Source organism: Vicugna pacos, chromosome 11, assembly GCF_048564905.1.
Source record: "Vicugna pacos chromosome 11, VicPac4, whole genome shotgun sequence".
NCBI classification, from domain to species: Eukaryota; Metazoa; Chordata; class Mammalia; order Artiodactyla; family Camelidae; genus Vicugna; species Vicugna pacos.
In genome coordinates, this window is record NC_132997.1 from 67,663,201 (window position 1) to 67,688,485 (window position 25,285).

A 25,285-nucleotide genomic window follows, 5' to 3' on the forward strand; every position below is an offset into this window, starting at 1 on the left:
TATATCTTAGCTCATTGACATTATCAGGCATCCAGATTTTGAGTGTTTGAGGTTGTGCTCAAATGGAAACTTCTACTGCCTGTGACCATAATGCACACTCATTTTTCAAAAAAAAAAATTAAAGCATTTAGAATTAGAAGGGATCCTGGAAAGAATGTGTGGTAATAAAAAAAAAATGATAGAAGTCAGTATTTCCATTCTTCTAGCAGGTAGTTTCATAGCTTTAGAAAGTAATTTTTATCTCCCTGGTCTTCCCCTACATAGTAGGGATAACATCAATATTGGGTTATTTTAAGGATTATTGACAAGTCATGTAAAAATATCTAGCATATAAAAAGATGCTCATAAATTGGAGTTATTGCTATTTATTCTAGTTCCAAATTTCCAACTGGCCATGTGTTTGAAGAATGGAAAGCACCAAGGGAATGAAAGGGAACCAAACCTTAGCAATAAGGGCCAGACATGTGACAAACACAAGTTAAAAAGCAGCAGCAGCAGCTTCCAACCACCGATCGTGTGCCAGCAATTCATTAGGTGCTTTAATATATTGTCTTATTTAATCTCTCCACATGCCCTGTGAGGTTGGAATTACCACCTCAGTTGTACAGAAGAGGAATCAGGGATTCCAAGAAGTTAGGTAACGGGCCCAAGGACACACAGATAGATAATAAGCAGCAGAGCCAGGACTAGGAAGAAGGGCAGAAGAAATGACCAGAACTTGCTCTTAAGCCTAACTATATACAAAACAACAGATTCAGAAGCAACTAGAAGAGAAATACAACAGACGAATCTTCCCACTATGGGCTCCTTAAGAACTGGGGCTAGAGCTCATTAACCTAGGTGAACTCGGAATCTAGGACAATTCCTAGAATGCAGTGAGTGCTCATTAGATGTATGTGCATGATAATTAATTGGAAAGCAATTGGCAAAGGGGGCAATCAGAAATTGCATTCTCTCAAAGTCAAGTCTTTGTGATGACAGTAAATGTAAAAGGTAGAGGAGTAAGAACATTCATGCATAAGGACAACAGTCACAAACTAAAAACATCTTTATATATCCACTGTCTGATAATGACTACTGTGTTCATTGAGCTCTCCCTCATTATACTATTATACAGAAATATCAATCACTACGAGTAGTACTACCTTAAAATATGAAGGACAATGAGGAGGACACACACACATACACACACATCTGTATTTAGGATGGCTTAAAATTCACTCCATTGTATACGAAAAAAAAAAATCTACCTAAAAGAAAATCCTGTATGAAAGTTTTAAAAATGAATCAAAAGCTTAGTTCTCTTTTATTCAAATAATATCTATAATTTAAAGTCATGGCAAAATAAATTCACAATTATGTTAGATACATGCAACAGCATTTATACAAGTGAAACCTCAGTAATTAGATAGCTTGCTCTTTTTTTTTCCAGTGGGGGGCAGGGTGGAGTGGCAGTATTAAGAAAACAAAGAGAACCTTGGTCCCTCAGAATTTTCAAAGAAAATATCACTTTGGCCAAACCAAAATTCCCCACAGCAACAACCTACATACAGCCACATCCAATGACTAAATTGTGTTTATGCTTTTCTTAAGCAAAGGAGTTCATTCTGACAATTTAGCTACTAAGAATTGTGCGAGAAAACTGCCTATTCATTTTCTATATTCTGTTTGGCAAACAAAGCATGACACAAAGCAATATAAAAGAAAAATATAATCCCGAGATGCGTGTGCAATCACTGCAGAGAAGAGTTCTAAATTGTCCTACGTCTGTGGCACCGGCTTGCAGAACAGCATTTAAACACTGCCACACGCTGTTCATCTGTGTGTCCTGCAGTCTGTGAGCAAAGGCTTGGCCTCAACAGAAGAATGGAAGCATAGATTAGACTTAACAAAGCTTTTAACTCTTCAAAAGCACCAACTGGTCTTGAAAAAGGGAAGTATAACAATCGTGAGAATTAGTAATTCTTTAAGAATTAGTAATTTCTAATTAAGATCCTATGAAGCACACAATCATAGTGATGACAAAGCAGTCTTTGTGAGCACACTGTTCTCTGTTAAACAGATTTTATATATAATGTATTGAATTTACTGACATGCTTGAATTTTAAATTTTACAAATTTCATGACATTCTCTCTTTATCAGTGCTAATTCTATGTGGTACCATGTAGGAACTGAGTCCCTAAAGACATTAGTTCGAGAATATCCTTATATACTCGAAAGTAATTTATGTATACCACTTCTAAAAGTAGTGTAATATCAGATATCTGTAATGTACTTCAAGGTAGGAATCATGTTATATTCAGTTTCGTTCTTCCTGTGACTGCTAAGAGAGAAGATACTGAGAAAATGCTTCTTAAATGAGTAAATGGGTGAATGAATGACTAAGCATAGTTCAGAATTTCAGAAATTTCTAGAGAATGTCTACCACATCCCCAAAGAAGCTACCATTTACTTCTTGTTTCCTTTTTAATGAAAAGAATATTTTATAATAGTTTATTTTTACATGCTCTTTCCATATTCAGCTACATCATCAACTAAAACAAAGGCACTAAAAACCCTTGTTGATTTTAGTCACTTTGATCAGAAAAGTTGAACTAGGATGTACAGTTTTATGTTCTCATCTAAAGTCCTTAGTTTTAACAAAATCAAGTATAAAGCATTCCAATTAAAAACATGTCAAAAGTAAATCTAAAAAATCTTAGGTAGCATGCGGCATGAGCTCAGTATTAACTCACTTTAGTCATTTACTCATTGACTCAAATACTTAAAATACCTAACGTGCTTCGAGAAGATCAAGTGCTGGAGGGAAGAAAATTTGACTGGTCTCATATAATCCCTAATTTCAAGTGGGCGGTGGGTGTTAGGAGCTACCCTACTTCATTCTACTCAGTTCACTCCCCATATGACTATGTTATATCTCTCTTCTCCCTTTAAACCTTCAAATCCTCTTGTCCCTCTTCAATCTCAGCTGATGATCTTGTTTCTTGTTTCACTGAGAAAACAAATCAATCGGAAAAGGACTTCCACAGGCTCTCATGTCCAAAGATAGCATCCCAGCTCCACTTGTGCTCATATGCTCTGCCTTCCCTCCTGTTATATTGGGAGAACTGTCTGGCTCCCACCTAAGGCCCCATCCTCTAGCTCCTGCTCAAGACCATGACTCCTGTAATTGCCCAATCTGGTTCTACAACATCAGTGTCCCCCTTTCTACTACATTCTTTCTGTCAGCACACAAACATGTTATAACATACTCCATCTTAGAAATACAAAACAATAAAAACATGATCCAAACTCCTTCTCTAGCTACTAGCCCAACTCTTTGTTTCCCTTCACAGGGAAACTCCTCTAAAGGATGTCTAAACCATGACATTCTCAGTAGGAGTAATATCACCCTCAAAGGGTGAAAACTGACTCTTGCAGGGCAAAAAGTTCTTATTCTTTTTATATATAAAGCATATATGTGTGTATATATATATATATATATATATACATATAATATGTAGTAAATAGAAAATATATCTATACTATTATAACTTCATTGGAGTGGGTGGAGGACAATTAGGGGGAAAACGTCTTGAAAAGCTCCTTAGGGAGGTGAAAAAAATAAACAGAAAAAAAGATTGAGAAACACTGGATTACACCCTCTATCTCAGTGTCCTCTCTTACTGTTTCTTCTTGAGGCTTCTCCAATGTTTTTCACTCCCAGTACCCCATTTTTTCATTCCCAGTATTCCCAGTTACTGTCACCTATGCCCTCCATATTGCTAAATCCAATGGCCAACTCTTAACATGAAACTATAGACAGCATTTGGTATAGCTTATCATTTCTTTCTTCAAACATTTTCTTGGCACCACTAAGGCTTGGTTTTCTCCCTAACTATCTGAACACTTGAAATACTATATCAGGAACAGAACTGATACAAAAACTATAGATTATTGTACATTTGGATTGTAACACTCTTCAACACATCACCTGCTCTAATCCAACCCATCTTCATTTCTGGCCTGTATTTTTATAGTATCAGTCCATCTGGTCAACTTAGCCCTCTTATGGGCTAACTTCCACACAACAGCAGGAAACACCTCCTCAGATCTAAGTTAGATCATGTCATTCCTTCAACAGCTTCCATCTCATGTGGAGGAAAATCCAATGTCTTCATCAGAGCCCACAGAGCCCTTCCTAATTGAGACTCCTGCTTCCTCTCTGCTCTCATCTCCTACCACTGCCCCTCCTTATGCGCTGTTACATGGCCTCCTTGTGAAACTCCCCATTCCTTGGGACTTTTCTTGCTTGGATATCCCTCCAGATATTCTCATGGCTCACAGTTCCACTACCTTGAAGTCTCTGCTGCTTAAAAGTCACTTTGTCACAGATCTGCTATCCAAATACAAAAGTACTCTTCGTCACTTTTTGTTCTCATATTGCGTTATTTTCTTTCCCAGTGCTTACTAGCATTCCCCATAGACAGTTTACTTATTTTTCCTCCTCCCACTAGAATAGAAATTTCTTGGAGCTTTTATTGTTTGGTTCTCTGCTATATTCAGGGTGTCTAGGACAGTTTCTGGCACTTAGTAGATATAAAATAAATATTTGTATAATGAGAAAATAAATTCAACAACTGAATAAAAGATTACAATTGCCATTTTAAAAATAAAACTGAATTTTAATTAGTTGTCTTGGAATAAATTTTTATAATCTTATATGCCTGTAGCAAGCAAAATTATAAGATGCAAAAGTATCTAACAACTCACAGAAATGGAAAGCAAATTCTGCTTTGGGTATAGAGATTTTCTTTGTCTATTTCATGGAAGAAATTTTAGGAGAGACCAATATTTAAATAGCTTCCTCAAACCAACAGAGAGCTCTACACTGGTAAACATAAAATGTTCTGTACTAGGTACTCAAATACTTTTTTTAGATTCTCTTTCTCGTTCTTTTCTAGAAGCAAACATTCAAGTCAGAATGAAAAAATGTCAGGCTCTGGAAACAGGGATTCAGAGGAATGACAGATGATCAGAATGTCTGGTCAGCATACAGTCATGTCTCATAGATCTGATGCAAAAGCATAGGAAACTTCTTAAATGAGATACATTTGTGAAAAAGAAAAACACATTTCGGAAAAAGGTTACCCAATGTAGAATGCTGGTATTATTTTATCCTTCTTTTCCACTCTTTTAATCTTAATGTTTAAAATCCCCTGCTTTAAAGTTAGTAAACTGTGATAATATGTTCTTATTTGTGTTTAGCACATTTTATCTGAATCTTCAGATTTTTCTACCAGAAAGCTAAGAATCTCAGTTCTCAAGTTTCTTCTCTCTTTAAAATGTCTTTGCCAGCTCAGATGGGAAGAAGTTTAATTCAATTCAGTTGGTGACTCAGTTGGTGATAATGATGCAATTCATTAAATTATAGCTCTCTGCTCTTTCATCTCACCCCATCTCTAGTTTTGACATTTCTTTTTAAAGCCTTTCTGTTATTGAAGAACTCAATGAAAAATGGAGTTCTAAGTTCAGAAGGAAGTACACAGACAGTAAGGTAGCATTAAGAAGGGATCTTTGCTTTTGTTAGAGTAGGAACCTTGTGGTCTACTTTCAATCATACAGCATACAGCATATGTACAAGAACAAAAAAGTCCAAATACTTACATCATAGATGCATTTATATCAAGCATGGGGAGATCACACACATTAGTGCCAGGTAAAGAGGCCAAAAGGTATATTGCCCCAATTACCAGAAGCTGGAGAAAATCTGGATTCCAGATCTGCCACCCAATAGCTATGCGGCCTAAGATAAGTTAACTTAATTTCTCTGAGTCTCACTTTATCATTCTATAAAATGGGGATAAAAGACTTCTCATAAGGTGATTGTAAAGAATAAAAAATATAATGTAGTTAAAATGCTTAAAAATAAAAATTCACAAAGCACTATTTGATGTTGGTTATTATCATCATCTTGTTAATCTCACTCTTTTTTTTTTCAACGCAAGTAATTTGTTACCCAAAGGGGACATTTAAGTAGGGAAACCCCCTCTGTTCTGTCAGGCTCTGGAGTAGGTAAAAAGTATAGGTAACATCAATGCCAGATCACTCCAAGATAGATGAAAGTCCCTGCCATTTCCACTCACTCTCAAGTTTTGGGAGGGTGGCAGAGAGGCAAAGATTAGCTTGGGTTGCCTCTCAGGCACTTAGAAAGAGAATGAAAGTTTAAATGGAACCAAATCTCAGCTTCCACTATTTAGCAAATAATAATAAAGACAGACAAGTAGATGAGGCAGATCTATAAGGTGAAGATCAAAATATAATAAATAAAAGGAAATTAGTGGTAATAATCGTTTTTTTCTAAAATTGAGATCTCAGTTCATAAGCTTGCAGGCAGCCCAACAGAGAAGCTAATATCTGAAGAAGTTTAGAAACTGAGTTATTTCCCCTCCTATGGAGATGGTCTGCCGGAAAAAGCAATGAAGCATATTACTCGAGGAATAAAAGACTTTTGTTTCCTGCGCTTGTAATAAAAAAGTTTTCAGCAAAATGTCAAGGAAAAGTGAAGAATTTAAACTTCTTTTAGTAAAACGAATTGGTTCTCATTTTTCCATCAAGGATGATGGGAGATTCTACAAGTTCTAGGAAGGAGGTTGAAGGTGTTCATTATGAGCAATATTTTATCATTATATTCTATATTCATATATTTATCAGTATATAGTAAGTTCTCAGATTATACATTTTTACAGTATAGATTTTACTAAAGTTCCTAGTGTCTGTTTACAGAGAGTGTGTATTAGGTAAAGTTAATTCCCATCTCAATGTATCCAGTCAGGTTTTAAAAGGTGGATTCAGTATTACTGATGAACTAGGAACTCTGTTGTTTGTTCAACAGATGTTCACATTCAAGGCTCACTGCATTCTGCCCCAGAGCCATATTTTCAGTTTTATCTCCCCAAATCCCCTACTACAGAGCCACTGCTCCCACTAACTTAATCTATTTTTCAGTCTTCAATATATAAAACAAGCATTTCTACTTCCAGCTTTTTACTAAGACCAGTTTTCTCCCTGAAGCATTCTCTTCCCTCCCTCTGCCTGTTCCTTCAGGATGTGTTTCAGACTGTGTCATTTGTTCACTCAGTAAATAGAGAATGAAGGCCTATATGTGTGAGGCACTCACAAAGGAACCCTGGGAAAACAGGAGTAGGTAAGTCAGGACCAGTTCCTGTCTTCATGAATTTCAGGTACCGTATATTCTATTAGGAAAGACACACCTTGCACAATGACTTACGCCATTACTTGATTGCAATTGTGACAGTGTTAATATATGAGGTGGAAGAAACTAGTCTCCTGGTCTCAGTGATCAGGAAGTCATTATTTTGGAAGCAGATTTGAACTGAATTTGAAGGATAAGTAGGGGGTTAAAGTGGGCAGAGGGAGGTCAACAAGTAAACTTTCTTGATGGGGGCATGATTATTATTAAATTAGGATATATGAACAAAGACACAGCAAGGAAATTCTTGCCTTCTTGAAATTAAAACTGCAACAATTTTTCCCGTTATCCTGGCTTTCTGTTAAGTTGGAGACAAAAAGCAATAAAGAAGACATTGGAAAAGAACCTGGCCAACTGCTCTCAGAGAGTTCTGAGACATTGCCAGTGAGAACTGGTCTTACTACTCTGAGCCCCACTCCCTAGTCTATATAGGAAGAAGACTCAAGGAGGTATGAAAATCTCTGCTTTATGCAGAATGTCATATTCCTAGAGAGAAACTTTTTCTCCAAATCCTGTGAACCCCCCAGAGAATGATTCAGAAGTAAACTCTGGGGACAGGGCTCCAAGAAGGGATGACTGGAGACCTTGTTTTCTAAGTAGGTATTTGTTGAGCTGCAGAACCTGCAGGGGCTGGGGCAAAGACTTTGCTGCCTCTGGGATAGAGACAGGGGTGTTAACAGCCTCAGAAAGGTTCAATGTGAAGCTGAGATCTGCGCACCAGACCAAGAGAACATACCACATGTTGTCTACATGGACCCGTCACAAATATCAGACAACAGGAACGAAGTGCAGGGAAGCCACGTTACCTCCCTACCACCAACAAGCAGCCAGTCATAGGAGCAATCAGTGTCTCCCTGAGAATGTAGAGTCTGAAGGGAGGAGTGGGTAGATATACAAAGAGAGGCTGAAGGGGTGTGCGTATAAAACAGACCCCATTATTCACTCTGACACAAGCCCCTGGTACCGCAGACAGGTCTACCTGACATTAGGGCTGGAGAGAATGAGCTCTGAACTGAGACTGAAGTTTAAAAATAAGTGCAACTCAGTCTTAAAAACCAAAATGACGCTATCCTAACGGCCAAAAGTGACTAGGAAGTTGGAGTAGATGACCAAGATGTTATTAAGGCACTCCATTTTTAGAAAGATATGGAGTTCAAACAGGACAGTGTGAGGGCAGTTCCAGGGAAAAAATAAAACTTCCTCATGTTTACACTCATATAAGTTCAGACTTCTTAAAAATAACAAAGTGACTATAAAGAAAAAAGTGATGGTATTGGCAAAGGAATAAATAAATGGAACAGAATAGATATCCAGAAACAGATGCAATTATATCTGGAACTTAACATGTGGCAAAAGTGGAATTTCAATTCAGTGGGAAAAAGAAACTTATTAAATAAATGGGGCTGATAAGATTGATACCACTATGGTGGGAAAATGCCCATAGGCTTGATCCATATTTCATATCTTATAAAACACACATTACAGATAGAGTAAAGGTTTAAATGTAAAGCATAAGAATTAAAATGATTAAAATATAATTTATAATATTTATGTGACTTTAACGGTGAGAGAAATATTCCTTAGCAAGTCAGGAAATCTAGCATCTATAAAAGACAGACCTGACTAAATAAAAAACTTAACACTTTATTATGGCAAATGACATAAACAGAAGCAAAATACAAATAAATGACAGTCTGGGAAATGTTTGTAATACTGTAAGAAAAACTTTAATATCTCATATATAAAATGCTCCTTAAAGGCAAAGAGCCCACTAGAAGAGAAAGCATAGTCAGATAACCAGGACATTTACAAAAGAGAAAACCTAAATGACCAATAAATTTATGAAAAGAGGCTCAATCTCACTTTCAGTCAAGGGAAATGCAAATTAAAGCAAGAATTATGTGCCTGTTTTCATTTGTTATTTTGGCAGAAATCTTAAAAGATTTAACACGAAATTAAAAATATCCAGTGCTCATGAGTATACAGAACAAGAGGCATTCTCAAACATTAAGAATGAGAATCATTACAAAAGTTCTGGAAAGTAATATGGCAACATGTGTTAAAACGTACAGAGCTTTTGACCCTAAAATTCCAATGTTGGTACTTTATCATCCAATATAGCAATAAACAGGAATACATAGGGGGAAAAAAAAAACTAGAAACCACATGAATGTCCATCAATAAACAATAAGAGATAAAAAACTAAATTCTGGTATTCCCAAACTATAGAAAATCCAGCTATTAAATGGAAATAAATTTGATCCATTTATCTGAAGGAATGTCAATTTAAAATGCAAATTTCAAAACACTGCATTTAGAAGGTGTCCACATGCATGGAGCAAGGTGTGGAAGGGCACTCACTAAACTGTTAATGTTGATTACCTCCAGGGCTTGGGAAAGAAAGACAGCACAGGAACGAATTGTTTATTCAACTTTGGATTACTTCATTTGCTATAAGAGTAGTAATCAGCTTTGTCATTTAAAGTAATGAAAGTATACTAGGGGAGAGGAAAAGCAGGACTACTTAATTTTTTTAACTTATCCAACAACATGTAATGTAGTAGACATGCAAAAATATTTGTAGAATAAGGTAGAGAAGAATAAGTGGGAGATGAAATACGTTTAAATTTAAGTGTGTTTGTAGATCCTATAAATAACCAATGTGAGAAAAGGGACAAAAATACTTCATAAAGTTGGCAAAATAAGAAAATGGAAAAAAGTGAAAAGAAAACAAAGTAAAACAAGTAATAGACATCAGTGTAAAGGCTAAATGCAATATAGTTATTATACCAATAAATGTAAAAGAGTTGAATTATCCTATTAAAAGAAACAGATATTTCATGTTAGATTTTAAAAACTCAGCTAGGTGGTGTTCTCCGTAAATACCTAAGTAAACACAAAACAACAAAAGTGATATTATTCACACTCTACAAATATAAAAGATTTCACAATAAGCCTAATAAGAAAAGTGTAAGTTCTTCAGATAAAAGCTACAAAATTTTTCTAAAGGACATGCAAATACCTAAATAAATTGAGAAGTTTGATTTTCTTGGATGGGTTGATGAATTATTGTAAAGATATCAATTCTCTTTAAGTTAACACTTAAATTCAATATAATTCAAGCCAACATTCCAACAGGAGATTTTAATGAAACCGATTCTAAAGTGGCTGCCTTTTTGTAGGCACACGTTGTACTGATAATCATGAACGGTCTACAAAGATTCCCCAGTACCATTTGCTTATTCATAGCCAAGAGCTCAGACCACATCATCTTATAAGCATGCTTTTACATCAGTCTCCCCTCACACAGAACTTTTACATTTGTCATATGTAAAGCTCATCTTTTCTTTTTGTGCCCACATAAGCTTCGTGAGAACACCTGGCCAATGGGCATTGCATGTACTAAATTTACCTGAATTAGCATTTAGAAAAATGTCAGGGACATGAGGACACTTACAAAATATTCCCATCATGATACTTCCTCAGAGATACAGGTGAGCCTGTGAACAGTGAGCAAGGAGGTCGTGTGGGTGGGGGCAGGTGTTATGACAGGGTGCTTATTCTCTCCACTGTTCGAGCACGTGGGGTGAAGATGGGTGGGGAGGAGTGAGGTTGTACCTCCTTCTAAGAGAGGTGGCTTTCATAAAAATGTCGCAGTTGACTTGTGAAAAAGCTCCAATAATGAGTAACTCCTCTTACAAAAGTGATCAGTTCATTAATTAAAAGTTAATTAACGTAGAGTTTTCAAGGAAATTGTCATGTTGTTTTGCAACAATGACTGCATCTGTAATACATCCTATTTATAAAACTCTGAAAATAAAATATTCCCCTTCGTTTAATCCCCAACACCAGGCATACAAGCCTTTAAAACAGACTTCTGAGACCTTTTCCGTAATGGTAAAGAAGTCACAAACACTAAAAAAGTTACTGGAAGTATTAATAATAGCTATGTGCTTACTGTTTGCCCAGCACACCTCTAAGTCCTCTACTCAGATGATCTCATTTAATCTCTACTATAATCCTCTGTGGATAGATAATGTTATTTATCCTCATGTCATAAACATGAAACTGGAGTCCAGAGAAGTTAAGTTGCCCCAAATCACCCAGACCATAAGTGGCAGAGCTGGGTTACAAATTCTGGCTCTCTCAGTCTATGCTCTTAATCATCCTCTACAGAGTAGCCAATGCTAAATAAGTGGTATAAAAACCCAGTGCTAGAGAAGTCTCCAAATGCTTTCCCTGAAGAACAGAGCCCTCAGAGAAGACTCTGAAGAACTCAGAGGCCCAGAGCTGGGTCCTGAAAGAGAGACAACACAGAGGATGTGTCAGATTATTCCAGGCAATGGGAGCTCTGTGAGTAAACGCACAGACGAAAAATGTGTGGTTCATTCAAGGGACCCAGAGGAGACCAGGACTTCTGGAAAGGGAGGCTAACTCTTGATTCCCTTTCCTCTTGGTGACTCTCCTGATCTGTGGCCACATGCTCTGCCTAGACCTCATTTTTGCTTTTATTTGTCTGTTTCCTGAAGTGATGTTAGGTGGCTTGAGGTCTTTGGTCCAAAATTAGCAGTGCTTTGTTGGAGTCTGGTCAGAGCAAGAATGCACGTGAGTCTACAACTGTAGAGATAGTAGTGGCATTCACAGGGAGAGTCTAGCACCAGACTCAGTCTGTCTCTCTCTCTCTCTCTCTCCCCCTTTCTTTTTTCTTTCCTTCCTTTCTCCTTTCTCTTCCTTCTTTTCTTTCTTTCTTTCTTTCTTTTTTTTATAAGGAAAAAAACTAACATTTTGGTTTTAAGGATGTGAGATAGCATACCAAATCATTAGGGAAGTATATCCATTAGGAGACCTTTGAAAATATGCATTCCTTTAATCTAGGCATGTGGGAGAAAAAGCTGAGGAGCCCAGTGAGGGAGGTGGCCTGGTGTAGAGGACAGACACTGAGGTCTCTCAGGCTCCTCATTCCTCATAATCACTTATCATATCCCACTTGTTTTGTTTTACAATGTTTATCCCACATCCTTTCACTCCCTTTTCTACTTTCTTAGCAGGAAAATGGAAAAACTACAGCAGGAAAGCCAGGTATGTGGATTTCAGGCCCAGATGTTCCATTACAGCCTGATGAAGAGCTCTATTTAACTGTTTATGAAACATGAAATCAAGACAATAATATTTCTAGAGAAATGCAAATCAAAAGTACAATGAGGAATCACTTCATACCAGTCAGAATAGCCATCATTTAAGTCTATAAATAATAAATTCTGGGGAGGGTGTGGCAAAAAAGGAACCCTCCTATACTGTTGGTGGGAATGTTGTTTGGTACAGCCATTATGGAAAACAGTATGGAAGATCCTTAAGAAACTAAAAATAAACTTACCATATGATCTAGCAATCCCACTTCTGGGCATTTATCCAGAGAAAATTATCATTCGAAAAGACACATGCACCCCAATGTTCACAGCAGCACTGTTTACAATAGCCAAGACATAGAAGCAACCTAAATGTCCACTGACAGATGAATGGATAAAGAAGATGTGATATACATACATACTGGAACATTATTCAGCCATAACAAAGAATGAAATAATGCCATTTGCAGCAATATGGATGGATCTAGAGATTATTATATTAAGTGAAGTAAGTCAGAGAGAGAAAGACAAATATCACATGATATCACTTATATGTGGAATCTAAAAGAAATGATACAAATTAACTTATTTACAAAACAAAAAAGAGACTTACAGACATAGAAAACGAACTATGATTACCAAAGGGGAAAGGGATGGGAGAGAGGGATAAATTAGGAGTCTGGGGTTAACATATACATACTGCTAAAATAGATGGATAAAATAGATAAATAAATAAATAAAATACATAAATAACAAGGACCTACTGTGTAGCACAAGGAACTATATGCAATATCTTGTAATAACCTATAATGGAAAAAAACTGATATATGTAAAATAAAAAAGAATATGTATGTATATGTTTAACTGAATCACTTTGCTGTACACATGAAACTAACACAACGTTGTAAATCAACTATACTTCAATTAAAAAATAAAATAAATACATACATTAAAAAACATAATATATTGTAGCCACTCTGGAGACTGATGTTCCTACCAGAAGTTTGAAAAAAAGACAATAATGATATTTGAAAGGTGCCTTCTTTTTTCTTGATACTTCCTCCTGTCCAGCCCCTAATAAATTGTGCGATCTTGTATGGGACAGATCATGTCTTAAATTTCTCATCAGGGTGAAAGATGCAATGAGCCTCAAAGTTCCTCTTAGTCCTAAAATTCTATGACCCACCCAAGGTTCACGCTTTTATCTTAGTGCTGTGAACCAGTACCAAGGCAGGATCAGTAGAGTCTAAGTTTAGCGGACCTCTAGGAGCTTATAATCAAGTTGGGAAATGAAACAGATGCTCACTCATTTGGCAGATATTGATTAACAATAATAGTGCCATGTGGGTCTGCGTGCACTGTGTGGTGCTTGATGCTGGGTGGGAACAGGGTAGCCAATAGGAGCCCTTTCCTCCTGGATTTTATGGTTTAGTGGGGAAGATACTTGCTGAAAACTAAAAATTACAATAAAATCTGGTGAATGTATTATGATAGGGTAGAATGTCCCAAACAGGCCTAAGTGGAAGGAAAAAAAATCCCCATAAGGTACTTGTTAAAGACACAGATTCCTGGGCCCTGCCCAAACTCTAGGAATTAAGAATCTTCTCAAAGGTGACCCTTAGGTTTTCTTTAACTAGCAATCTTCACTAGGCAAGTCTGGAAAACATAGTGATCAAGAATGAGCAAGATGCTGCGGGAACTCACACCTACACAAAACAATAAGTAAAGGGATAGCCTAAGATGCAGTGCATGCTGGAGAGCCGGGTATAACAGCAGTTAAGTGCACATGGGCTCTGGACTCACACTGCTGAGGTTCACATCTCAGGATCACCACCACGAAGGGAAGTAATCATAACAACTAGGATTGTTGTAAGGATTAAGTGAGAAAGTCTTTGCAACACTAATAGAGAGAGGGTAGCACAGTTACAAAACCAGAGGGCAAATCATGAATCATAAAAGTTTCACTATGTGGTTCATAAAGCTTCCCTGTTCTCCCAACTGGGAGAAGGTCATAAATGTAATAAGTAACCGCCGGCCCTGAGAAATTAGTTCTGCTTCTTCAGTAAAAAAGCAAAATAGGGAAAAGGAGGCCAGGTGGGGGGAAATTCAACCACGCTGTAATCAAAAGGGAAATCGTTCATGTAAGAGATGATACTTTATTGACCCTAGTGGGGTAGACATGATTTAGAGAGAGAGGCGGGGGGAGAATGAGGAGACAAGCACAAAGGAAGCCAAAGGCATGGGGCTGCTTATAGTTTTTATGAATGTGAGACCTGTAGCACAGCCCGAGTTTTGTCACTAATTAGCCATGTACTTTGGGGTAAGTTAGTTAATTATAATGGGCCTGAAGTCATTTCCCTGTGATATTACGGGGTTTTGTGAATTATATTACAGATATTGTTTTATGTATACTTTGTACTTCGATTGTCTTCATAGTTCTTAGTTTAAAAATTCTGAGGGGAACTGCAATCTGTACCAGGCCCACTAGATGGCAACATATAGCTTTGTAAATGGTTTTTCATATAAACTGAGGATGTCTAACAAGCAAGCAAGAGTAGGTAAGGTTGTCGAGAAACCACAAAGACACTAATTCCTCATACTGAGGTCACTGTTGAGATTTACAACATAAAGAGAAAGCAGATGTTTTCAGTCCCTTTGTTTTAGACACACAGGTATTCAAGGGTCATGATAGGACCTTCTGTTTTAAACCTTTACTGCTACAGTGGGTTATTATGTAACAACGAACACAAAATTACTTGCATGAGGTCCAATTCTGAATTAAACCAGTACAACACCCCAAAGATCCTTGCCCTCAGCCAAATGTACCAAGTCAATCATTCTTAAACTTTTTCATCATAAAGAGTTGACATATTCCACCATTAAAAAAGAAAAGAAAAAAAAAGATCTATTTCCTTTTCAGTATGATACACTTTTTTAAATGCTGTCAACATTTTTTTATAGTAAGAGTAAACTTTCCTTATTTTTAAAGATATGACAACTCAGAAAACTGTAAAGAAGAAAATGAAAATCATCTTCGAGCAATAAACAATGTCCTTATGTTTCTGTCAAACTATTTTTGGTAGATGGAAAATAAACAGAGATTCATCCTTTCGTCTTTTTAAATTAAAAACATTTTGAAATCTTTCGATGTTAGTAAATATATCAAGGATCACTAGCATTTAATAGTTCACAGCTAAATATTTACAAAGTGTACGCAGAACGTGTTCTGAGGCAACATACTTTAACTGAATCATCTGGCCTTCTGTGGTAACACTTCCCTTCACAAATTGACTGAAATGCCCCCATTTAAAGATGAGTAATAATCAGAGAGGGGTGGATGCAGAGGAGTGGAGGAAGACAACAGAACAAAACAAAACCTAACAAATGAGCTGATGAAAAATACACATCAGGAAAAATTTTTGAGGAAATAGATTAGTTCAACAAGCACTCAGACAGTAACCTGAAAACAGTGAAGGGATATATGACCACTGTGAAAAAATATTTCAAGGAATGGAACAAAAGGAACACAATTTGAAAACTACATGGGTGACATAAAGAGAAGACTACAACTAGAAAGAAAAAATAATGCAAATACCAAAGTTGAAAGTGAGTAGAGATAAGATCACAGATATGAAAGGTTATCTATTTTGTATTTATTTTACGATACTCTGACATTGTAATAAATGGAACAGATACAAATCTTCATGTAAGCATTAGAGGGAAACTTAGCTTAAATAAAGGAAAAGCTGAATCTTCAAGTCAAGATGTACAACATGACGCATGAAAAACTGACACAAAACTACTAACAATAAGATATATCTTTGTGAAATTACTGGACTCAAAGATAAACAAATACAAAAGAGGAACTTCTAAAATAAGGTATCTTTGAAAGGCTAAAAGTAGAAAGAATGTACCAGGCAAACGAAAATAAAACAATGAGCATCTTTGTAATGAAAATATATTATGAGTCAAATAACACGTTACCAAAAAAATCATAAAGCAAAATTTGACCCCCAAAACTCCAGGAAAAACAGAAAAAATACAATTATAGTAGGAGAATTAAGTTATTTCTCTCAGCCTAACACAGTTCAACTACTCAAAACAATGAGGATACAGATGATCTAAATAAAATTATTAATTAGCAGGCCCTTAAACATCTTAGGAATCAGTCTATACCATGGTGTTATGTTTTATATGTCACTAACACAAATATTGAAAAATTGCTTCAAAATGCAACATTGAAGGGTCTATTATCTCATAAAAACTATGCAGCTTTTAAAAATTGGAATATGTAATTTACAGTACGACTGAATACACTGATCCATAGCTATGTTTTAGTTAAATATTAACACAGTCTCAAAATCAATCCAATTATTACAAGCTCCATGGCAAAAAATTATCCTACTTTAAAGGGACTTCGGCAACACACTAGAGATAGACTCATGAAAGAGATCTTTGAAATTCGTTTTCTACTTTGCCTATAGCTAGCTAATAAATATTCCAATCCTGTCTACATTCCTATCTCACACTGTACTGGGAAAGAAGCTATATCATTACTGCATGGTGAAACTGATACTCATATTGCTTTCAAAACGTAATAAGCAGCTATGTTCAACCTCAGAGAACAACATCTATTACAGTTCTAAATCTGAAATCTACAAGCCATATTTATTATCAGCTTTCTTTCTAATAGTGGCATTAAAGGCCATTTCTCAACCAATGTCACCTTCAGTCATGCAGCAAAGTCAAAAGCATGTCACATCCCCAAAGCCTTGCCACCATCACCAGACTCTATTTTGCTATAACTCCTGGCTTTCAAGGCAAGAAGAGGTATAGTCTGGAAATCAGTGACTCTAATGTGCTGAACTCAGTCACACATGATGAAAGACAGGAGAATAATCAGTTAAACCTGGCATAGGTAGACAAAAAGCAGCACCATAGAAAAGCTTTTCTTAAGAATCCAGGTAACAGGGAAATGATAGAGACAGAAACTAGATTATTATTAGAGGCAGGGATGGAAGTGGAAGGATGGAGGTGAAAGCTTTAGGATATGGGGTTTCTTTCCGAGGTGATGAAAACATCCTAAAATTGACTGTGGTAAAGGCTGCATATGTTGGTGGATATACTAAACACGATCGAAATATACACTTTATATGGATGACTTGGATGGTATGTGAATTATCTCTCAAAGCTGTTTAAAAAAAAAAAAAAGGAGAGGGGAGAAGCTAAGTGAGAGGTGAGCCATCAAGTCCTAAGCAGGGAAGAACATGACACATACTCAAGAACAAGGCAAGATGAAGTTTACCAGGTTTGTCATATAATCAGTGCTTGTATCATAAAATCCTTCTTTTCTCCAGAACAGCCACAAAGAGACTGTTCTTTTAGGCCAAATAACTACCTTTTCATCAAAAATACTTATTTCTGAAAGGCAAGGACAAAAAGAGAAATATTCAATTTTTGACTAGCTTTAAAAAAAACCTGGGTTTTGATTTGACCTAGTCTAGTATCATAAACCAGGCCATAGTATCGGTTTTTAAAACATGCAGATCAATAGAATCTGTAACATACCCTTTGCTAAGAAAGTTAAACTGAATTCATGCTCTATCAAAGAATTCCCATTCTCTGTGGTACACGGCAGAGACTCACAGTTTGCGATGTCACCTTGAAGTTGCAGGATCTGAGGAACTGGTATCGTGAGGACAACAATATCAAACTGCTCAGGGGAGCCTGTTTCCTTGGAGACTTCCCACTTGTCATTTCTCAGGTTGATCTGGGTCACATGTTGTCTGAAGCAGATTTCAGCACCTGCTCCAAAAGCAAAATCATGTTCACATAATCAGGATTTTTCATATGAATGAAGGGGAGAGAAGAGACCCAAACTGGATCCATTCAGATGAATGAAATGGTGAAATCTGTCTTCTACAGCCTCTGGGCTTCACTTGATTTACTCTCTTTCTCATTTACTGGGCATCTCTCCCTTCTCGCACCCTTTGACCTCTCTATCAATGCCTGCTCTTTAAAAAAAACCCGCTATAATTAATAATAGTAGTAGCCATGGCTACTTCATTAATCATCCACTGTATGCCAAGACTATGCCAATACTTGATATATATTATACCAATTCATTTCGCAGATCAGGAAATAGATTAAGAAATGTCATGCCATGATTTAAAACCACATCCATCTGACACTAAAGTTCACTATCTTCGTGAAGCAAAGATACACCTTAGTAAAGGAGTTAACAATTTGTCTCTCTAGTAATAGCAAGAAAAAACAATATTCCCTATTAAAGGAATTAATATTCTCTGTTAAATCTGAAAAAAAATCTCTGTAAGACAAAGTCAAATCCTCATCAATGGATCAATTACCTTTATTAAGAAGACTGAGAATTAAGAGAAAGGGGAAAGTGCAAATAATTGGCGCTTTCAGCTCACACCCACTATCCCTTTTATTCCAAGCAGAGCAGCTCCATCTCCCTCTGTTTTATTTATTTAGGCAGTCTCACCCCTGACTTAGCCACCTCTCTTGCCTCACTCTAGTTCTGGCCCTGACCGGGACCTCAACTAAGTTAACTGATTTTATGTTTTATTCAGTTGTGTTTCACATAATATTCCATTTGAAAACAGCATTACATAGTTATTGTTGGTGGTGAGCATGTATGTGTGTGTTTAAGGAGATTGAAGTCCACTAACTATAAATTTTCTGTATCTAGTCAGATGTCTTGGACACATTTCCCAAAGGCCCCAAAGTGTTTGGAAGGTGTATATCAGTGGTTCTCTAAGTATGGAACTTTGACCAGAAGCACCAGCAGCACCTTGGAACTTGTTAGAAATGCAAATTCTCAGGTCCCAACCCAGACAAACTAAATCAGAATCTGGGAATCGACCCAGTAGTTGGCACTTAACAAGCTCCCCAGGCTTGTTACAATGCACATGAAAGAGTGAGAACTACTGGGGTAGATAAATAGACCCAAATCTAACACTGAAACTGACAAAGCAACCCCAAAAATAGCATTTTCCAAGAGTTAGGGGCAATGGTATAGCTGCTCTTACCAACAAGGAGGTTTTCCTATCTAATTGCTAGGAGTAAAGTTTCTGGGAAAGTGGCATTTCCTTGTGAAAGTAACTAATAACTTTCAAAATGACAAAATCTATAGGCTCTGGAACTCATTTTAGAACAGTCAGAGAACTACATAAAATCTCTCTAGAGTTACTTCTGAGCTTAGTAAATTTGATGTGCCTCTCCTGCATAAAATCCTTCAATGGCTTCCCACTGCATTTAGAATAAAGTATAAAATCTTTAACGTTGCTTACCAAGCCCGTTATGATCTGACCCCTGCCTTACTCCTGAAATTCACCTCTTCACCACTCTCTCCCTCATTCACTACCCTCCAGTCACGATGATCTTTTAATTCCATAAATGCACCATCTTCCTCCTACCTTAGAACAGTCCCAATTTAATATGACCATTGCATGCAATTCTCACCACTCAGCTCTTGGCCTAGTTCACTCTTGCTCATCTTTCAGGTACCCATGAAAACATCAGTTCCTCAGCGATGCTTTCCCTGACACATCTCCCCTCCCTCACTCCTCTGAAACTCACACTAAGTTAGGTCCTATTATAACCCTCCTACATTTTGGTGCAGCCACTGTGGAAAACAGTATGGAGATTCCTCAAAAGACTAGGAATAGACTTACCATATGACCCAGGAATCCCACTCCTGGGCATATATCCAGAAGGAACCCTACTTCAAAATGACACCTGCACCCCAATATTCATAGCAGCACTATTTACAACAGCCAAGACATGGAAACAGCCTAAATGTCCATCGACAGATGACTGGATAAAGAAGATGTGGTATATTTATACAATGGAATACTATTCAGCCATAAAAACCAACAACATAACGCCATTTGCAGCAACATGGATGTTCCTGGAGAATGTCATTCTAAGTGAAGTAAGCCAGAAAGAGAAAGAAAAATACCATATGAGATTGCTTATATGTGGAATCTAAAAAAACCAAAACATAAATACAAAACAGAAACAGACTCACACACATAGAATACAAACTTGTGGTTGCCAGGGGGACAGGGGGTGGGAAGGGGCAGACTGGGATTTCAAAATGTAGAATAGATAAACAAGATAGTACTCTGTAGCACAGGGAAATATATACAGGATCTTGCGGTGGCTCACAGCAAAAGAGAATGTGACAATGAATGTACGTATGTTCATGTATAACTGAAAAATTGTGTTCTACACTGGAATTTGACGCAATATTGTAAAATGACTGTAACTCAATAAAAAAAAAGTTTAAAAAATGAAATAAAATAAAATAAAATAAAATGTAATCTCAAAAAAAAAAGTTAGGTCCTATTATTACAGCTCTCTCATGATGCCCTCACTCTTACTTCTTAGCGTTCATTACGTACCCCTTTTTGTGTGTGTAATTAGTTTGTCTTTTCCTCCCCACTATACTCTACATTAACAAAGGCAAGGACCATGTGTTTTATTTACTACTGGTTCCCCAGCACATATTTTAGAGGAATAAAAAAAAATCTACAGATAGTATAAAGATATCAGAACACGAAAAGGTTTAAACATTTTACAAAGGCAAGTATGTTTTGTTACATATTTTTTTCAATTTGTATTCCCTGTCTTCCTCCATTTTAAAGAAAAAATTTCCTACAAATAGGTTTTAGCTCAGAACTGCTGAGAATCAAGGCATAGATTTTAAAACCTTCCTAATATTACATAGCTAGAAAGAGTGGTAGAATGTGAATTTGAATCCAGGTCATTCTGATTCCTGAGACGCTCTAGACTTATATTGTGGAAACACTAAAATAGGATAGAAACAATTTATGGGATAGAAAGCTTTAAAGAAGCTTAAAGAATGTCTAAAGGGATATAAACATAAAATTCAAAATGGTATAGATACGGTCTAGAAATCCTTTAATAATAGATCCGGGTATAGGGAGAAAAGGATTCTTGAAACATTACAAAGATTATATTATAATAAACTAAGAAATAGTTTATATACACTCAAATTATGTGGACCTTAAACTTAATTACATAAAAACATTTTTAAAAATCATATAATTATATAAAATCCATTTAAAAAAACAGAAAGTATGCCATAAAATGAGCTTATGTTGATTTATATATTACGACATTTTCCCTGCTATTTTTCTTTATTTTCTAAATTTTCTACCAATAGTGTATAATTCTTTTTTAAAAGTTAATTTTAAAGTAACCATTTTATATACTGATAGGAAGATCTACAGAACTTACCCTCTCAAGAGACTGTACAAATTGAAAATATAAATAGGTTTTTTCTAAGAATTGGTTAAATTAGAACTGATAAATACATGTATATTTACATATATTAGAAATCTGTATCTATATCACTATACCTAGTTACTTTATATAAGGTACTATTAGATTTTGTGTGAACTACAAATAATTAAGTATGACCTCTTCTCCCAAGAGTTTCCAAAGCAAATTTGGAAAATAAAGCATATATTTCCCCGAACACCTAACACAAAAAGGATGTAGGTGCAATGTATTGAAGGACTGTCCCTCTGCCAGAACATCAGCTATATGAAAGCAGGAACCTTGGCTCTTGTATCATTAGCGCCTAAAGCAGTGTATAGTAAGCACTCAGTAAATGTTTACTGAATGAATGGATGTATGTATGAATGGATGGATAGATGTATAATACAGTTAATAAATACTCGGAGATTTTAGTCAGCATGCACATCTAGTTGAACTGAAACATCAGCTCTTCCTGGGTCTCAAGCCTGCCAGGCTCTGGACCGGAACTGTATCTTCAGCTCTCCTGGATCTAAGACTTTTGGACTGGAACTAAACCATCAGTTCTCCTGGGTCTCCAGTTTATCAACTCACCCTGCAGATCTTGAGACCTGCCTGCCTCCAAAATCACACGAGCTAATTCCTTACAGTAAGTCTCTCTCTCTTTCTCTCCTTCTCTTTCTCTCTCCCTCTGTTCTGTTTCTCTGGAAAATCTTGATGAACACCACCACAGACTAAATCCCACATGGAGAAACAGTCTAACCCAGAATGGTGTTTACTATGTTCTCACGTTGTATATTCAATCTTACTGACCTCTCCCATGCCCAGTATCAGGGATTCTTGGGGTTCCCAATCCAAAAAGTAACAGTCGATGAAAGAGACCAAAATAGTAATTATTTTAGAAATAGCTTATAAAACAAAACAAATTCTCAGCTTGAGATCTTTCCTCAGTGATCCCGAATTGGGCACTTAATTGTGATTTATCAAGAAGCCTACTTCGATTTGAAAAAAACAAATCATTTATCATCCAAGAGCATTTGTCATCTCTTTTAAAAAGTCCATTTTAAAACACTAATAAAATATATAAATAAAAAATGAAAATCCTAATTAAAAATGGGCAAAGGTTATAAATAAAGCATTTACCAAAAAAATGCAGAGTTGATTAGCAAAACGAAGATGCATAAACTCACTCATAATTAAGTAAATGTAAATCAAAGAACAAGTAGATACCATTTTTAACTTACCACACTGGAAAAAAAAATTAATTTCCATAACATAGAGATGTGTGGAAAGAGATGTTCTTATTTCCTATTGATGAGATATTCTTTAAGAGGAATAGATGGCACAACCCAGTTAAATTAAAAATGCACATACTATTTGACATACTTACTGTACTGTTAGGAATTGGTCCTACAGATATGTTTTCAAAAGTATGTCAGGGTTAGCCATTGGAGCAACATTGGTATTAACATAAACCAAAGCAATCCTTCACTCCTCAGACGACCTAAATACTTACCAGAAAGTTAACAGTTAATAGTTACATGTCATGTAATACTGCACAGGCATTGAAGAGTGAAATATGCTGAATTTGCTGATATGAAAACAGACCCAAGATATGATTAAGTCTATGATGATGAGTTAGTCAGAATTCTCCAGAGAAATAGAGCTAATAGGATATAAATATACACACACATATATACGGAGAGAGAGAGAGAAAAACAGAGGCGGGGAGAAAGAGACTGGTTGATTATAAACATAGACAAAACAAGGTATACAATGATTTATGTAAAATAATCTCATCTACGTTTTAAAAAAGAATGAATATAAACATATGGGAATGGGTAAGTAGAGACAGTCATGTAGAACAACAGATGCGTAAACATTTTTCTGGAAGCACATATTGGAAATTTAGTGATTACTTAAGGAGGGAGAAACTAGCGATTGAGTGGTGACTAGGAGAACATCTATTTTATAACTTTCTTTATAGTATTAGTATTTAATTATGTGTACAACTTTTATTTAAAAATGCTAACTTTAAAAGAAGACATAGAAAATCCTATTCCTACCTGATTCTTTCAAGTAATGATTAACAATTGAAGAAACTCCTTGAGGTGCCACAAAGTTACAGTCTCCGTCTTTTATCACTATTCCTTCAATACGAGAGATCAGAGGCTTCAAAATGCCCCGAGCTAACAGTTCATCATAAAAGCTGAAATAAATCAACATGTACAACATAATTATAATACTATAACTACCTCTAAAATACTATATTCTCTTCTAAGAATTCTTAGAGATTATAATCCTCAATAATAACTAGGTATCTGCCTATGATCTACTCAACATGTTTTGTGTTGAAACTGATAAGTCAGGTGAAGAACAGAAATGTTTTGAGAATGCATGGTTCTTTTGTTGACATTAGTCAGAGGCCTATTTTTTCATATATTTCAAAATGAAAGTCTGTGGATATAAACTGAAAGGTAGTTAGTATACCAATTCTATTTTTTATTTTGTATTTTTGGTGGGGAGCAGTAATTAGGTTTTTTTTATTATCTTTTTTAATGGAGGTATCAGTATACCAATTTTAAATTTGGTTAGGAATGACTTCCAGTACTTTTATGTGTCCTTTTCCTGAACACCAACATAGTGGTTCCTAATTAAATTCATTTATTTATTTTTTTTTTAATGGAGGTTCTGTGGATTGAACCCAGGACCTCGTGCATGCTATACCACTGGGCTATACCCTCCCCAGTAATTCCTTTTATTGGGCCATTACCGTGTCCATTATAATCTCTCATCTGATCTTTACAACTGTTATGAGGCATATATTACAGTTTTCCCACTTTATGCAGGTTAATCTTTTACTGTTAATACGATCCACAATGATAACATAATCATTTCAATTACAGTATTACTAGAGGCAACGTTTAACTGTTAAAAATGGATGATTTACATCTTTTTACATCATACAACTAGTATGACTGATTCCACCCCTTTCAGCTAACTCACCTTTGATGTTTTTTGGCATAATGAGAAGTGCAGGTGATGTACTGGGCGCCCAAGTCGACTGTGCTCTGTGGATTGTAAGGACTGCCGGCTGTAGTCATTCTTCCCCCTTGAATTAATCCCCAGGAAAACGTCTTTAGTGCATCAGAACGGACCTTTTGCAACTGACGCTGTTCACCCCACGTTACCACAAATGGATTACTTGACATTTTTTTAAGCCAAAGTCTTTGTCATCTAACATCGTCAGGAAGCAGGTAACAATTCGGTCACTGAGTGTGAGGTATTTTTTAGAAAGAACCCACAAATCATGCTGAACAGCAAGCGTTCAGGACCGTGCCGGCTGCATCTATTTACTAATCTGAATAAAAGGAATGAATGAACGAACGAAATAAAACAAAACCGTGAATGAAATGTCAGAATGAACGAATCAAAATGCTTTCACTCCTGCGGTCAGGCTTCAGGAGGACAGGATCCTGTCAGCGAGATCTTCGGGAAGTCTTGGTGTACGGGCACCCTGGGATCCCCACAGACTGGAGAAAGCTGCCAAGGCACAGAGCGGCCCGGAGGAAAAGCCAGGTACTGGCGGCAGCGCCA

General features: G+C 36.3%; 1 protein-coding gene across 3 annotated transcripts in view; it reads right to left on the reverse strand.

The window, feature by feature from the left end:
- The window catches only part of RNLS (renalase, FAD dependent amine oxidase), a 247,841-nt gene that overhangs the window by 212,637 nt on the left and 9,919 nt on the right, over nt 1–25,285 (reverse strand). For all 3 annotated transcript variants that reach the window (XM_072971561.1, XM_072971560.1, XM_072971562.1), the window contains 3 exons: nt 24,695–24,800; nt 23,755–23,897; nt 18,026–18,184 (listed from right to left, as the gene is read on the reverse strand). In XM_072971561.1, the coding sequence (XP_072827662.1) occupies nt 18,026–18,184; nt 23,755–23,897; nt 24,695–24,800 (408 nt within the window). The remainder of the gene's footprint in view (nt 1–18,025; nt 18,185–23,754; nt 23,898–24,694; nt 24,801–25,285) is intronic.